At 34.0% G+C, this 13,858-nt stretch overlaps 1 protein-coding gene across 2 annotated transcripts in view; it reads left to right on the forward strand.

Moving 5' to 3' along the window:
• LRRIQ3 (leucine rich repeats and IQ motif containing 3) overlaps positions 1-7,325 on the forward strand; it is a 159,307-nt gene extending 151,982 nt beyond the window's left edge. Inside the window, exon 7 of one of the 2 annotated variants that reach the window (XM_008690827.1) lies at positions 7,169-7,325. In XM_008690827.1, the coding sequence (XP_008689049.1) occupies positions 7,169-7,325 (157 nt within the window). The remainder of the gene's footprint in view (positions 1-7,168) is intronic. The other variant, XM_040627128.1, reaches the window with a different exon arrangement.
• The last annotated feature ends 6,533 nt before the right edge of the window (positions 7,326-13,858 follow it).

Below are 13,858 nucleotides of genomic sequence, written 5' to 3' on the forward strand. Positions count from 1 at the left end.
TTTCATTTGGTCGTTCTCCCATAGCACTTGATTTAAATCTCAGTTGCAGCAGTTATCGCAAGACGACCTATATCAGGTTAGCTTGTAATGTCCTTTATAAAATAATTTGGTCTATCTTTCCATTTCAGCATCTAGTACACTACTTAGTTTCCAAAGTCTATTCAGTAATTATTTATTGAGGAAAATAGGAAGTTTTTGAATTAGTAATGGTTGTATATAAGTCCATTTAAGTCATATACTAGAGCCTGTGGAGCAGGTGAATTATATATGTGTTATATTATGTGTATATATATATATATATATATATATATATATATACACATATATATATATTAATAGTTGTGTATATGGCAAAATGATTACAATAAGTCTCCACACATAATTAAAATTGTTTTCCTTGTGATGAGGACTTTTAAGATTTAGTATCTCAGCAAATTTTAAAAATGCAATACAGTGTTATTAACTATAGTCCCTCTGCTATATATTACATCCCATGACTTACTTATTTTGTCACTGGAACTTTGTACTTTTTGACCTCCTACCCATTTTTCCCACTCCTTATCCCCTACCTCAGGCAAGCACCAGTCTGTTCTCTGTATCTGTGAGTTCAGGTTGTTTGTTTAGATTCCACATATAGGTGAGATCATATAATATTTGTCTTTCTGTCTGACTTATTGCACTTAGTGTAGTGCCTTCAAGATCCCTCCATGTTGTTTCAAATAGCATGATTTTTTTTCTTTTTATGGCTAAATAATATTCCTTTGTATATATACTACAACTTCTTTACAAAGGATATTTTTTAGAACATAAACTGTAACTCATACAAATATAAAATGAACACATCAAAGATTTTATTTAACTCATTAAGGAACCAGTAAGATGTTACAGCCAGTTCAAATGACAATTCTAAGAGCTTGTATATATAAAGGCGATCAGGAATGCCAAAATAAATTTAGTCATTATCCACCAGTGATAATCAATTATAATTATTCCATTAGACAAAATTCACTTATACTTTTATAGACAAGAATCATTTGTATTACTCATAGTTTTCTTCAACTTGTATAGAGTTGTAAAATAGATCAAAGAGATTGAAAGACATATCTACTCTGAAGGGTGCACTATACAGGATTGCCAGTAATTGTTTTTTACTCTTTCAAAGTCTTTCACACAATTTTGTCTGATATTAGATTGAAGCTTATCACAGTTTTATCCTGGTGACATTTTAACCATCCAAACAATGTAAATATATATGCTTAAGGCTTGCCTAGAAATATTTAGAGATCCATAATGCTGCTCTCATCTACATTTTAAAAAATTTATTACTGAGGTATATTTTACATACATTATTACATTAGTTTTGGGTATACCACATAATGATTTGACAATGCTATGCGTTACTCAGTGCTCACCACCGTAAGAGTAGTTACCATCTGTCACCATACAACATTATTACAATAGTATTGACTATATTCCTGATGTTATACTTTTCATCTTTGTATTGCCAGAGGGGGAAGTGGATGGCGGGGGATGGGTGAAATAGGTGAAGGGGATTAAAAGGTACAACTTTGAGTTATAAAAGAAATAATTTATAATTTTAAATGCTATCATTAAAAAGTAGTTTGTACTAGAAGAGAGTATAAAATAGTAAGAAGAGAGCATTTGCCTTTTCCTAGAGAGCATTTGCCTTTTCCTAGTTACAAGCAATTTTTAAACTATTTACTGAGTTTCTTTACATAATATCTTTTTAGGTATGAAAAATATTTTATATCTTTCTCCTCCAAAATTTAAAAACATTTTCCTTAATGTATACTCTGTGTGCACGCGCGCGTGTGTGTGTATGGTTTTTGGAAATAATTTTCCTATAACTAAATAACAAATATATTTTGGAAAAGAGAATGAAAGCTATTCTAGTTTATCAAAATACAAAATCTAGTGCAAATCAATGTTAGAGAAATTCAATCAGCTTAGTTTTATCACAGCAAATTGAATGTCTGGCCATCATTAATTTGTAGAGGATACAGAGTCAAATGAGCTTCCTAATGTATCTTAACTGAATTATCTTCTCTTGGAAGCTGCTGCAAAGATATTATCCATATTCTCGAAAACACACAGGAATAAGGCAGTTTTCTGGCTATGTAGCTAATATTCCCTAAAAGGCATTACTGAGTTTTATTATAAATGTTTTCAAATAAAGATTTTGTATCAACATGCAGAAAAGAGCAGGGAGTCAAAAAAGTAAAGTCTGTCTAGAGACCTCAGCAGTTTTTCAGTTCTTTTTGTCGGGTTTGATTCTTCATTAACGTATCAAACACTTGACCTAAAAGCATTCTGATGAATCTCAATAGCTAGTGAAGTCATTACTGAGAATGTAGTTCCGGATCCTGCTGTGGAATGAGGAAGAATAAAAAAGGAGGAACCATAAAGCTCTAGTTTAGAAAGTTGATAAACTACCCACAAGGGTATTTAAGAATGAATAAAAAAGAAATGAGAAAAATATATGTATCAGGTAAAAACTGGTCATGAATTTTCCAAAATATTCTTGTTCATACTCTTGAAAAGTGATGAAAGTTCTCAGGGCAGAACAGCAGGGTATCCATTTTGCAGTAGAGTATCAATGAGCATGGAAGATCTGGCACATAAGGCACTCTATCTAATTATGTCATCTTCTACTTGTCCTTAGTTTGGTCTTCAGTTTACCTCCTAGACTATTCTCTTCATTCACTATGCTGTTTATATCCTGATTTATAAAGCTTTTCTCCATCCAATTTCAGCTGTAACCACAGTGGACTTCCAAAGTCATAAAAACAGCCCTCCCAATTGCCTAATATTTTTTGGATCTCAGCAACCTTTAAACTCATTTTCATAGACACATAAAGGCCTCCTCGTCACTTGGAACTGCCCTACCTCTTAAATTTTAAATCCTGTATACTTGTTTATGGATAGAATCTTCTATCTTTTCAATTCTTTTCTTCTTTTCTTTTCACCACATGAATTATTCAAATATATTGTGATGCTCAGCCCTCAAATAAACTTCCTTAAATATTTATTTTCTTTTCAGTTCTACTGTGTCCTCCAGGGTTCTTCATATCAGTTATTCTCTTCTCCATCCCACTCAGCGTCTCTGAAGTCCTTTCCTTTCATTGCCTCCACAATGCTAACCACCCCAATTCCTACCTTGGAATAATCCAACTATCTTTATGTCTTGCTTTCAGGTTAAAATGGCTAAAAGAGATCACTAACTTGTAAATTTACGCTAATATTAACTGTATGACCTCCAACTTTAGCTGTTCCCTCAGTTGCTTACTCTTTTTCCTCTTACCCACAAAAGTACGTACATGGCAACAAGAACTCTGAACATGTAATTAAGGGTACTAATTAATGGATCTTAAAATAGAGAAATTAGCCTGGTTTTATCCAGGCAGGCCCAATGCATCACATGAGCCTTTACATGCAGCGACAGAAAAGAAAGGCAGAGAAATTCAAAGTAGGAGGATTTGATACAACATTGCTGACTTGAAGATGGAAGGGGCTATGTGGAAAGAGTGAGAAGGAGATGAATTCTGACAACCACCAACAGTCTGGGAAAGAGGAGCTCACATCCTGGATGATAATCATAGCCCTAGGGCCCCTGGGTGGCACAGTCATGAGCGACTGACTCTTGGTTTTGGCTCAGGTTATGATCTCTGGGTCTTGAGATTGAGCCATGCGTCGGGCTCCCAGCTCAGTGAGGAGTCTGCTGAAGTTCCTGTCTGCTCCTCCCTGTGCACGCTTTCTCTCTAGAGTGAATAAATAAATCTTAGGGGGAAAAAAGGAACCAAAGCCCTGGCTGACACCTTGATTTCAGCCTTGTGACAACCAAAGCAGTAAACCCAGCTGATCCTTGCTGTGCCTGGAGTTTTGACCCATGAAAACTATGAAATAGTAAAGTGGTGGTTGTTGTAAGCCAATACATTTATGGTAATGTGTTACACAGCAATAGGAAAATACAAACTCTAACTTTGTTCTTCCTTTCCCAAGATTGCTTTGGTTAGTAATCTAAGACCTTTGCATTGCCATAGAATTCAAATTTTAATAAATTCAAAATACCTCAATTTAATACATTTAAAATAAACCTTAATCTAAATTTAATCTTCTATATATATAAAACAAATTTGAATGTTAATTTCTACCAAAAAGACTCTTGGCATATTAATTGGGATTGCACTGAATATATAGATAAATTTTGGGAGAATTAACATCGTGAAAATGTCTCCCAATCTTTGTAATGGTAGAACTTTCCATTAATTTAGATCTTCTTTAATTTTTCATCAGTAGTTCATTATTTTCACTCATAAGCCTTGTATTTCTTTTGTTAGACTTACATCTAAGTATTTTTTTGGGGTTTTTTTGATGCTATAGTAAATAGAATTCTTTCTTAATTTCATTTTCCAATTGTTTGATCCTGGCATATATAAACATAATAGATCGTTATTTCTCACTCTTTAATACTTTTTAATAGTTTGGGTTTTTGTTGTTTTTTGTTGTGTTCTTTGTTTTGTTTTGTTTTATATTTTGTCCACAGTTTATAATTGTTATCTGTAGGACTATTTTAATACATTTCTTAGACTTAGTTAATACTATTAACTACATGGGTGAAGTCCCTTTTGCCATGACTTCTACTCTGCTACATGTCCAGATATATCTACTTGCCAGAGATCCAGACTTAAAATAGTTATAGCTAATTTTCATTGAGTGATTATTAAATGTCAGGCATTCTTCTAAGGATTTTAAATGTATTAACTATTTAGTCCTTACTAAATCCTATGAATTAGATTGTCCCTTCTTAAAGATGAAGAAAATTATTCAGACAGAGTTTAAACAACGTGTCTCAAATAACACAATCAGTAAGTTGCAGACTTGCATCTCAGCCCCAAGCAGAATGGCTTTACTACCTTTTCTCTTATCCATAAGCCATTGCTTCGCCTTAGTCAACTCCCTGAGCATTACCACATGGACAGCCGGGCTCCTTAAACACAATATTACCCAAAGAGAATTCCAATATTTCTCTTCAGCTGGCTGCTCGTCCTATATTTCCTATCCTGATGAATACCACTATTATCCATCCAGTAAAAGGAATTATTAAATGTCAGGCACTGTTCTAAGGATTTTAAATGTATTAACTCATTTAGTCTTTTACTAAACCCCATGAGTTGGATTCTCCCCTTTTTAAAAATGAAGAAAATGAGGTAAAGAGAACTGAAATAACTTGTCCAAAGTCACGTAGTCAGTAAGTTGTAGACTTTCTAGACTTTGGCCTTTCTTCTGCTCAAGTCCAGATTTCTGAGTATATCTAAATACAAATCAGGGGTTCTATTATCTGCTCCAAGTCTTTTTCTCCGGAGTTATCTGTTTCACTGTCCCAGAAATTAGAGTGTTGTCACTTTTCAGAGCATGCCAAGCCATGCTGTCATCTTTGCCTTTATTTTAGCTGTTCATGCTATTTAAAGAAACATACATGAACAAAGTATTTTTCCCTTCCACTTTCTGTCTGAAAAATATACATCTTTTAAGACTAAGTTCAAGGATTATTTCAAATCTGGAGTCTTTCTTGTCTTGGCTTACCCTCTTCTTCAGATAATATTTACTAATTTTTTAATTATACCTTCCTTGTATTGTTACACAGTGTTCTCACTATGGCACTATAATATTTTATTTATATATTCATTATTTCTCTACTTTCTATAAGCCTCTCATTGTTATGTCATATTTATTTTTATGGTTCCAACATCTAGGCGCATTATAATACATAATTATTGAATGAATGAGGATGAATGAGTGAAGTCTTGTAAGCCCCATGACATTTTCTAGGTTTGACAGGGTAAACTTGTTCTCACCTTTCTCTAACTTAAAGTCCATATTAGTTTGCTGGGGCTGCCATAACAAAATACCACAGACTGGGTGGTTTAAACAACAGAAATGTATTTTCTCACAGTTTTGGAGGCTGAAAGTCCAAGATCAAGGTATGTCAAATTTGGTTTCTCGGATTTGAGGCCTTTTTCCCTGGCTGCCTTCTCTCTATGTGCTAACATGGCCATTGTTCTATGTGTTCATATCCTAGTGTCTCCTCATCTTATAAGGACACCACTCATATTGGATTAGGACCCATCTGTATGATATAATTTAAACTTAATTACCTCTTAAAGACCCTATCTCCAAATACAGTAATATTCTAAGGTACTGGAGGTTAGGACTTCAACATGAATTTGGGGGTTGTAGGTGGGGACACAGTTCAGGCCATAACAGAATACTAGAAGAAACTTGGATTTAGTGAGGCTTAAGTAAAAGTTCTGCAAATCTTTTTTTTTTTTTTTTTTTTTTTTTTTAATATTTTATTTAGGGACACCTGGGTGACTCAGTTGGTTAAGCGTCTGCCTTCTGCTCAGGTCATGATCCCAGGGTTGTGGGATGGAGTCCCGAGTCAGGCTCCTTGCTCAGCAGGGAGCCTGCTTCTCCTTCTCCCTCTGCCTGCGCACACAAGCAGGGGGGAAGGGCAGAGGGAGAGAGAGAGAAGCAGACTCCCTGCTAAACAGGGAGACTGATGCAGGGCTCCATCCCAGGCCCCCAGGGTTAATGACCTGAGCCAAATGCAGATACTTAACCGACTGAACTACCCAGGCACCCCCAAAATTCTGAAAATCTTAGCATAGCCTGGTTTAGATGCCTCTTTGGAAATCTAAACCAGGGTTTATGAGCACTCTGTTACAGCCAATAGAAATCTTAGCCCAGGGGCGCCGGGTAGGGCAGTCGTTAAGCGTCTGCCTTCGGCTCAGGGCGTGATTCCGGTGTTCCAGGATCGAGTCCCACATCGGGCTCCTCCGCTGGGAGCCTGCTTCTTCCTCTCCCACTCCCCTGCTGTGTTCCCTCTCTTGCTGGCTGTCTGTCAAATAAATAAATAAAATCTTAAAAAAAAAAAAGAAAGAAATCTTAGCCCAGTATGAATATTACTAAATAAATTATGGATATTATTGATATAATAAAATTCTATACAATAAGTGAAATTCTAATTTCTTCCCATTTGTATGTCTGTTTTAAAAGCATCTACTTATCATTAACAATCTGAATGATTGTTACACTTTTAGTTATGTAAAAGTATCTCATTCTATTACTTTCCTTTTTTTCTTTTTAGGGCTCAAGAAACATATAAAAAACACTGTGAAGAAAAATTTGTTATTGATATGATTGCCTTTCAAAAAGCTTGTGAAAGATTTCAAGATGCTAAAACAAAAGTTGCAATTATGAAAACGAATTTAGACTTTCAAGTTCCCAGAGGAGTGACAAAATGAACCAATACCAGGTTACATCTGTGGTCATTTTGAATTATGGCTAATATGTTTCGTTAAAAGATTTTGAAATAATACTATGAAAGAAGAAATACTCTATGTAACAAGATGGATTCGTATATAAATCTTCTAAAATATAAAAAATAATTAAAATGTTTCTCTTGTTGATCATAATTTAATTTAAATCAAGTTAACTTGGCACCCCCAATAGTTTCCTTATATTTCCAGATGTCCAAGGGACATTTAAAACTTATTTCATTAATTGAAGGAAGTAATGCAAAGGCATTATTTATATTGTTTCATATCCCAAGGATAAAAATCTTATTTTCAGTTTCTCTGGCAATCTTAGCATAGTAATTTCTGCCCCAGCTGCTGACTTTTTTTAAGACACTGTGTACTTTGATTAGTTTCATTACCTACTTTCATATATTTAATTATATTTCCTGTTTATTTTGTTAAAACAATTTCTGAATTTCTTATTTCAAAATAAAAGTTTCACCATTATATCAGTGATTCATACTCTTATAAAAATTCAGAAGATGTAAAATATAAAATGGAAAGTAAACATTCATTTTGGCTTCTTGGAGATTTTAAGATTTTTGTATATTTACTTTTGATGTATTTGCCTTTTGCATACATTTGAGGGAAGAGAGTAAAGACAGAGAGACAGAAGACACATAATTAGGTAATTGTGATTATAAAGTATACAGAGATACTATATATATTAATGTTAATTCTATTTAATCATATACTATAAAATTAGAAAAATAGAGCTATAAAGAAGATATAAAATTCCTCTGTAAAGTGTAGGTTAATTTTCAATAGTTTTTTTTCATATGTCTAGAAAAATAAAAGCCTATTATTATGACATGCTCACTTAATACAATGTAACTAATGCCATTCAAAATCTCTCTTTAATACCTATCAGTTATATATCCAAGTTCTTAAGTGTTTGTTTTTGAAATTCTCTAATTTTATTAGTTTATGGTAAATTTTCAAGAATTAAGTATTTTATAGCAGCAGTTATTCAGTTATGCTTCTATGCTGGACTGCTAAAAAAATGCTTGTAGTGTTTTCTTAATTTTGGTAAAATAATAGCTGTCTATTTAATTCCATGGCACCAGCTCTCACTTTCCTGTTCATTTGTAGATAACTAATTGAGTAAGTCATATTGGTATTTCTAATAATTTTTCAAAAAGAACAAAGGGAGATACTATGAGGTGGTAAAAAGCATGACAGATATAGGTTCCTACAACAAGTTAGATAGTCTCTATGCTACCCTAGTTTTCCATTCCATATCTGGAAATAATACATCTCTTTGGGGAATTTAATGAGAAGAATAATACCTGTCATATAGTATTATTATGATGCTTAACTGAGAAAAAAACACATAAAGCTACACAATGCCTTCCACACAGTAAGCACTTAATAAAGGTAAGTGTGTAGTAATGGAGGTAGAAGTCTTCTTTATGGAGCTATAGGAGGATTTGTCACCTATTTATGTAAGATTTGAGGAGAGACAAATATCATCAAGAAATAGAATTTTGCGTGATATATTTGAATATAACTTATTTATTCAGCTAATAACTTTATTGAATGCTTGTTGACCTTCCTTTATTCTCCCATTCCATACTATTTATCTTTTATAAGCTTTATTGCACAACAGGTTATCCATAATGTCCTTGATTATTTCTATCTATCCAACTGTGAGCTTCTTAAAGGAAAAACTTTTTACTTATCTCTGTGTTTCTGTTACTTTGTACTAAGGCAGAGATTATATTACACACAGTGATTTTTTTGTTTATAACTCTTTTTTTCTATTTAAGCTCTATCCCAGGTCAATCTAATGACCTTACTGACACTTAATGTTTTGAAGAATCAAAAATCTGTATCTCTAGGTTATATCTTTAGAATTAATATGTCTCCTGTATTTCCAATGTGTGCTAGCCTTTGAAGGCCTAAAATACTTTTTAAATCATATGTTAAAATGGAATTCACTATTTCTGTTTATTATTTCCTCCCTCCCCAATCTTGTTTCACCTATGTTCCCAAACTCCCATAGATTCATAACCATCTAAATGGTTTATATTAAAAGTTTAAAAGATATTTTTTTATTTCTTTCTCTTACCACACATCTTATTAACTACGAAGCCCTATAAATTCTATATGCGCAAGGTCTCTGTGTCAGAGACTGGCTGGCTTTTCACCAAACCTATATCCCATTTCTCCAGGACACAATTAGTCTATATTTTCCAGCCTCCCTTGCACAGTTAATTGGAGCACAGGACTGAATTATGACCAATGAAATCTGAGTAAAAGTGATTGCCAACTCTTCAGGTATGTACCATGCAGTGTCCTCCATGATTTTTTCTCTTCTTTCGCTATCTTGTAAACATATGCTAAAAATGGCCGAGCCACAAGATGAAAAGAGCATAGGTTCCTGAATCACTGCTTGTAGTGTGGTCAAGAATACCTACTTTATTCCTTACTTGATCCAAAGAAAATTCAATTATGTTAAGGTTTTTGTAACCCAATCGACTACGTTAGGCCAGCAGTTAATGGTGGTTTAATCAACAGAGAACTTGGTACCCAAAGTAAGGGTGCTGCCATTACAAAATCCCAATGTATGTGTTGTTGGCTTTCCTGGATAGTGAGGAAACTAACATTGAGAATGGAAATATGGAAACTCAGGTCTACTGGTAGCAAACTTTTTTCACTAAGTACTAGTTAGTAAAATTGTAGGCTTTGTGGACCACACAGTTTCTTTTGCAACTACTCACTCGCACTACTATAACACAAGAAAGCCATAGATAAGATATAAACAAAGTGTGACTGTGTCCCAATAAAACTATTTGCAAAAAGAGGAGGCTGGCCAGATTTGACCCATGGGCCATAGTTTACCGACCCTTGGCGTAAGTAGTTGAGCTTGCAATTTTTTAGACCTTATACATGCAAGGGTACGAGGTCCTCTCTTCTAATATCGTACAGATCTTAAGCACAACACACTTCTGAAATAAAGAAGTATAACTTTCCTATGCTAATAAAGCCACTCTAAAGTGTTGTTGCAGATTCAGTTTGTTTACACATGCTAATAATACCGAAGTTATTTCAAAATAAATCACCATTGAAAACAATATATAAATACCAGCACAGAATTTGCTTAAAAAAGAAAGTGCTATACTGAAGCCAAAGTTAATAGGAAGAAATAAGAGCAGGTTACGCTAAAAAAGGGTGATGGAAAACAAGGGTATTAGAGCCAAAAAGATGACCCTTTCTTTGAATAATGACATACTGACTGAAGAAAAGCTTTCTTTTCATTTCTTCCTAGAGTTTCCTTAGGAGAAGCAGTGGCCACCAAAGGCTCAAAGCAGTATCAGGGATTGTAGCAGCAGCATCTCATCTTAGAACACTAAAAGAAGTTAATTATCAACTTTTTTTTTCTTTTTTGAACCAAGAATAAGTTTGTATTTTGTCTTCGATGTTCAATCTACTAGTCCAGATTATATAATAATAGAGTGTAATGATTAAGAGCATAGCCTTTGGAACCAGAAAGGGCTGGGTTTAAATTCTTTGTCAATTTATTAATTTTTTGACCCAGAGAAAGTTATTGAAGCTCAATAGGAATTTCAGTTTCCTCATTTATGAATGAAATAATATATGTAAAGCATTTAAGACATTACTATGTCTCAAGAAGCATTCGGTTCATGGTAGTGATACTTATGTACAAAGGCAGTAGAGATTTCATAAACTAGTGAGAAATGACTCATTCTCTTAAGATTTACCTGGTATCTTTTTGATACTTTTTATTGTATTTTGAAGAAAAATGTTCCTAAAGTTGCATATTTGTCTGCCAGCAGGAGTGAATCTTGGAATTGCAGAGGCTAACAAGGCTGATCCAAAGTCATTTGATGGAGGGGGGTATGGGAAATGAACAGGATAACAGCAGGAGAAAAGAGGCCATTATACAAATATACATTCATTCATGTAATCACATAAGGACAAGCTTAGAAAGAGACTCTAAAAATGTTCTCAGATATGGGGCGCCTGGGTGGCACAGCGGTTAAGCGCCTGCCTTCGGCTCAGGGCGTGATCCCGGTGTTATGGGATCGAGCCCCACATCAGGCTCTTCCACTATGAGCCTGCTTCTTCCTCTCCCACTCCTCCTGCTTGTGTTCCCTCTCTCGCTGGCTGTCTCTATCTCTGTCGAATAAATAAATAAAATCTTTAAAAAAAAAAAAATGTTCTCAGATAAAAGTTTTCTGCCTATTACTTGACTATTCTACTATTTTGGCTATTTATTGTTAACTACAATAATTTGTTATTATACAATATAAAAATATAAATTATACCGTCAATAACCTAAAATGTGAGTGGAGAAAGAGGTGAAAGTGCAGAGTTTCTGTATGCTATTAAAGGTAGGTTGTTATCAACTTAAAATAGGATGTTATAATTATAAGATATTTTATGTAAACCTCTTGGTAACCACAAGGGAAAAACCTGTAGTAGATACAAAAAAGGTTAAGATAAAGGAATCAAAGTATATCACCACAAGAAGTAAAAAAGGAAGACAGCAAGAGAGGAAGTAAGGAACTGCAAAATAGTCAATAAACAATTAACAAAATGGCAATAGTAAGGTCTTATCTATCAATAACTATTTTAAATGTGTATATAGTAAATTCTGTAATCAAGAAATAGAATGCCTGAATGTATAAAAAAAACAAGATCCAATGATACTGCTGTCTATAAGATATTCACCTTAGCCTGAAGAATACACATAGCCTCAAAGTGAATGGTTGGGAAAAGATATTACAAACAAATGGTAATCATAAGAGAGCAGGGGTAGGTAGGCTAAAATTGGTCACAAGAGACAAGTGGGTCATTATATAATGATAAAAGGGTCAATTCATCAAGAAAATATAATGATTGTAAGTAATTGTTCACCTAACATTGGGGCACCTAAATTTATAAAGTAAATACAAATAGAACTGAAAGAAGAAATAAATAACAATAATAGTAGAGGACTTTAATATGCAATTCACAACAATGGAAAAATCACCAGACAGAACATCAATAAAGAAACAGCAGATTTGAACAACACTAGAGATAAAACAGACCTAGCAGACTTAGATAGAACATTCCATTGAACAACAGCTGAATACACATTCTTCTCTGGTGCACAAAGAACATTGCCTAGGGTAGGTCATATGAAAGGCCACAAAACGTGTCTCAACAAATTCAAGAAGACAGAAGCCATATCATGTATCTTTCCCAAACAGAATGGCATGAAATTAGAAATCTGGACTAAAAGAGGAGTAAAATTCACAAATACACGGAAATTAAACAATGAACAACTGAACAACCAATGGATCAAAAAAGAAATGAAAAGGAAAATAAAAAAAAATCTCGATATAAGTGAAAATGGAAATATAACACACCAAACTATAACAAACCAAAGCTCCTCTAAGAGGAAAGGTTATAGCTATATAACCCTACATTAAAGGGGGGAAAAGATCTCAAAAGATGTCAAAAGACATAACATTATACATCAAAGAACTAGAAAAATAAGAATAAACTAAGCCCAAAGTTAGCTGAAGAAAGGAACTAATAAGGATTAGAGCAAAATAGTTGAAATAGAGACTAGAACAATAGAAAAGATTAATGAAACTAAGAGTTGATTTTTTGAAAAGGTAAAATTGACAAACCTTTAGCTAGGCTTACTAAGGAAAAGATAAAGGTCTCAAATGAATAAAGTTATAAGTAAAAGAGGAGACATTACAACTGACAACAGACATATGAAGTATAATAACAGTGCTGTGAATAATAATAAACCAACAAATTGAACAACCTAGAAGAAATGGATATATTCCTAGAAACGCATAACTTATCAAAAAATCATGATGTAGAAAATCCAAAGACCAGTAATGAAATGTAAGTCTTTTATAAAAGCAAAGTGGCATAATACAAACTTTTGGAAAGCAGGGGGTACGTGTCATCTGATTAAAATGGGCAAAGGACCTAAGTAGATACTTTTCAAAAAAACAAAACAAGGGTGCCTGGGTGGCTCAGTCATTAAGCATCTGCCTTCAGCTCAGGGCATGATCCCGGCATCCTGGAATCGAGCCCTGCATCAGGCTCCTCCACTGGGAGCCTGCTTCTTCCTCTCCCACTCCCCCTACTTGTGTTCCCTCTCTCGCTGGCTGTCTCGCTGTCAAATAAATAAATAAAATCTTAAAAAAAAAAAAAAACATACAAGTGGCCAACAGACACATGAAGAGGTACTTAACATCAGTAATCAGCAGGGAAATGCATATAAAAACTACAGCTAGATAGTACCTTATGCCTGGTAGATTAACTATTATCAAAAAGTAAGAGATAACAGGTGCTGACAAACATGTGAAAAAAAGGGAACCCTGTGCAATGTCAGAGGGAATGGAAATTGGTGGGAATGGAGAACAATATGGAGGTTCCTCAAAAAATTAAAAATGGAACTACCACATGATCCAGAAATTCCACTTCTAGGTAATTAATCAGTCAAT

Source organism: Ursus maritimus, unplaced genomic scaffold, assembly GCF_017311325.1.
Source record: "Ursus maritimus isolate PB19 unplaced genomic scaffold, ASM1731132v1 scaffold_12, whole genome shotgun sequence".
Lineage (NCBI taxonomy): Eukaryota > Metazoa > Chordata > Mammalia > Carnivora > Ursidae > Ursus > Ursus maritimus.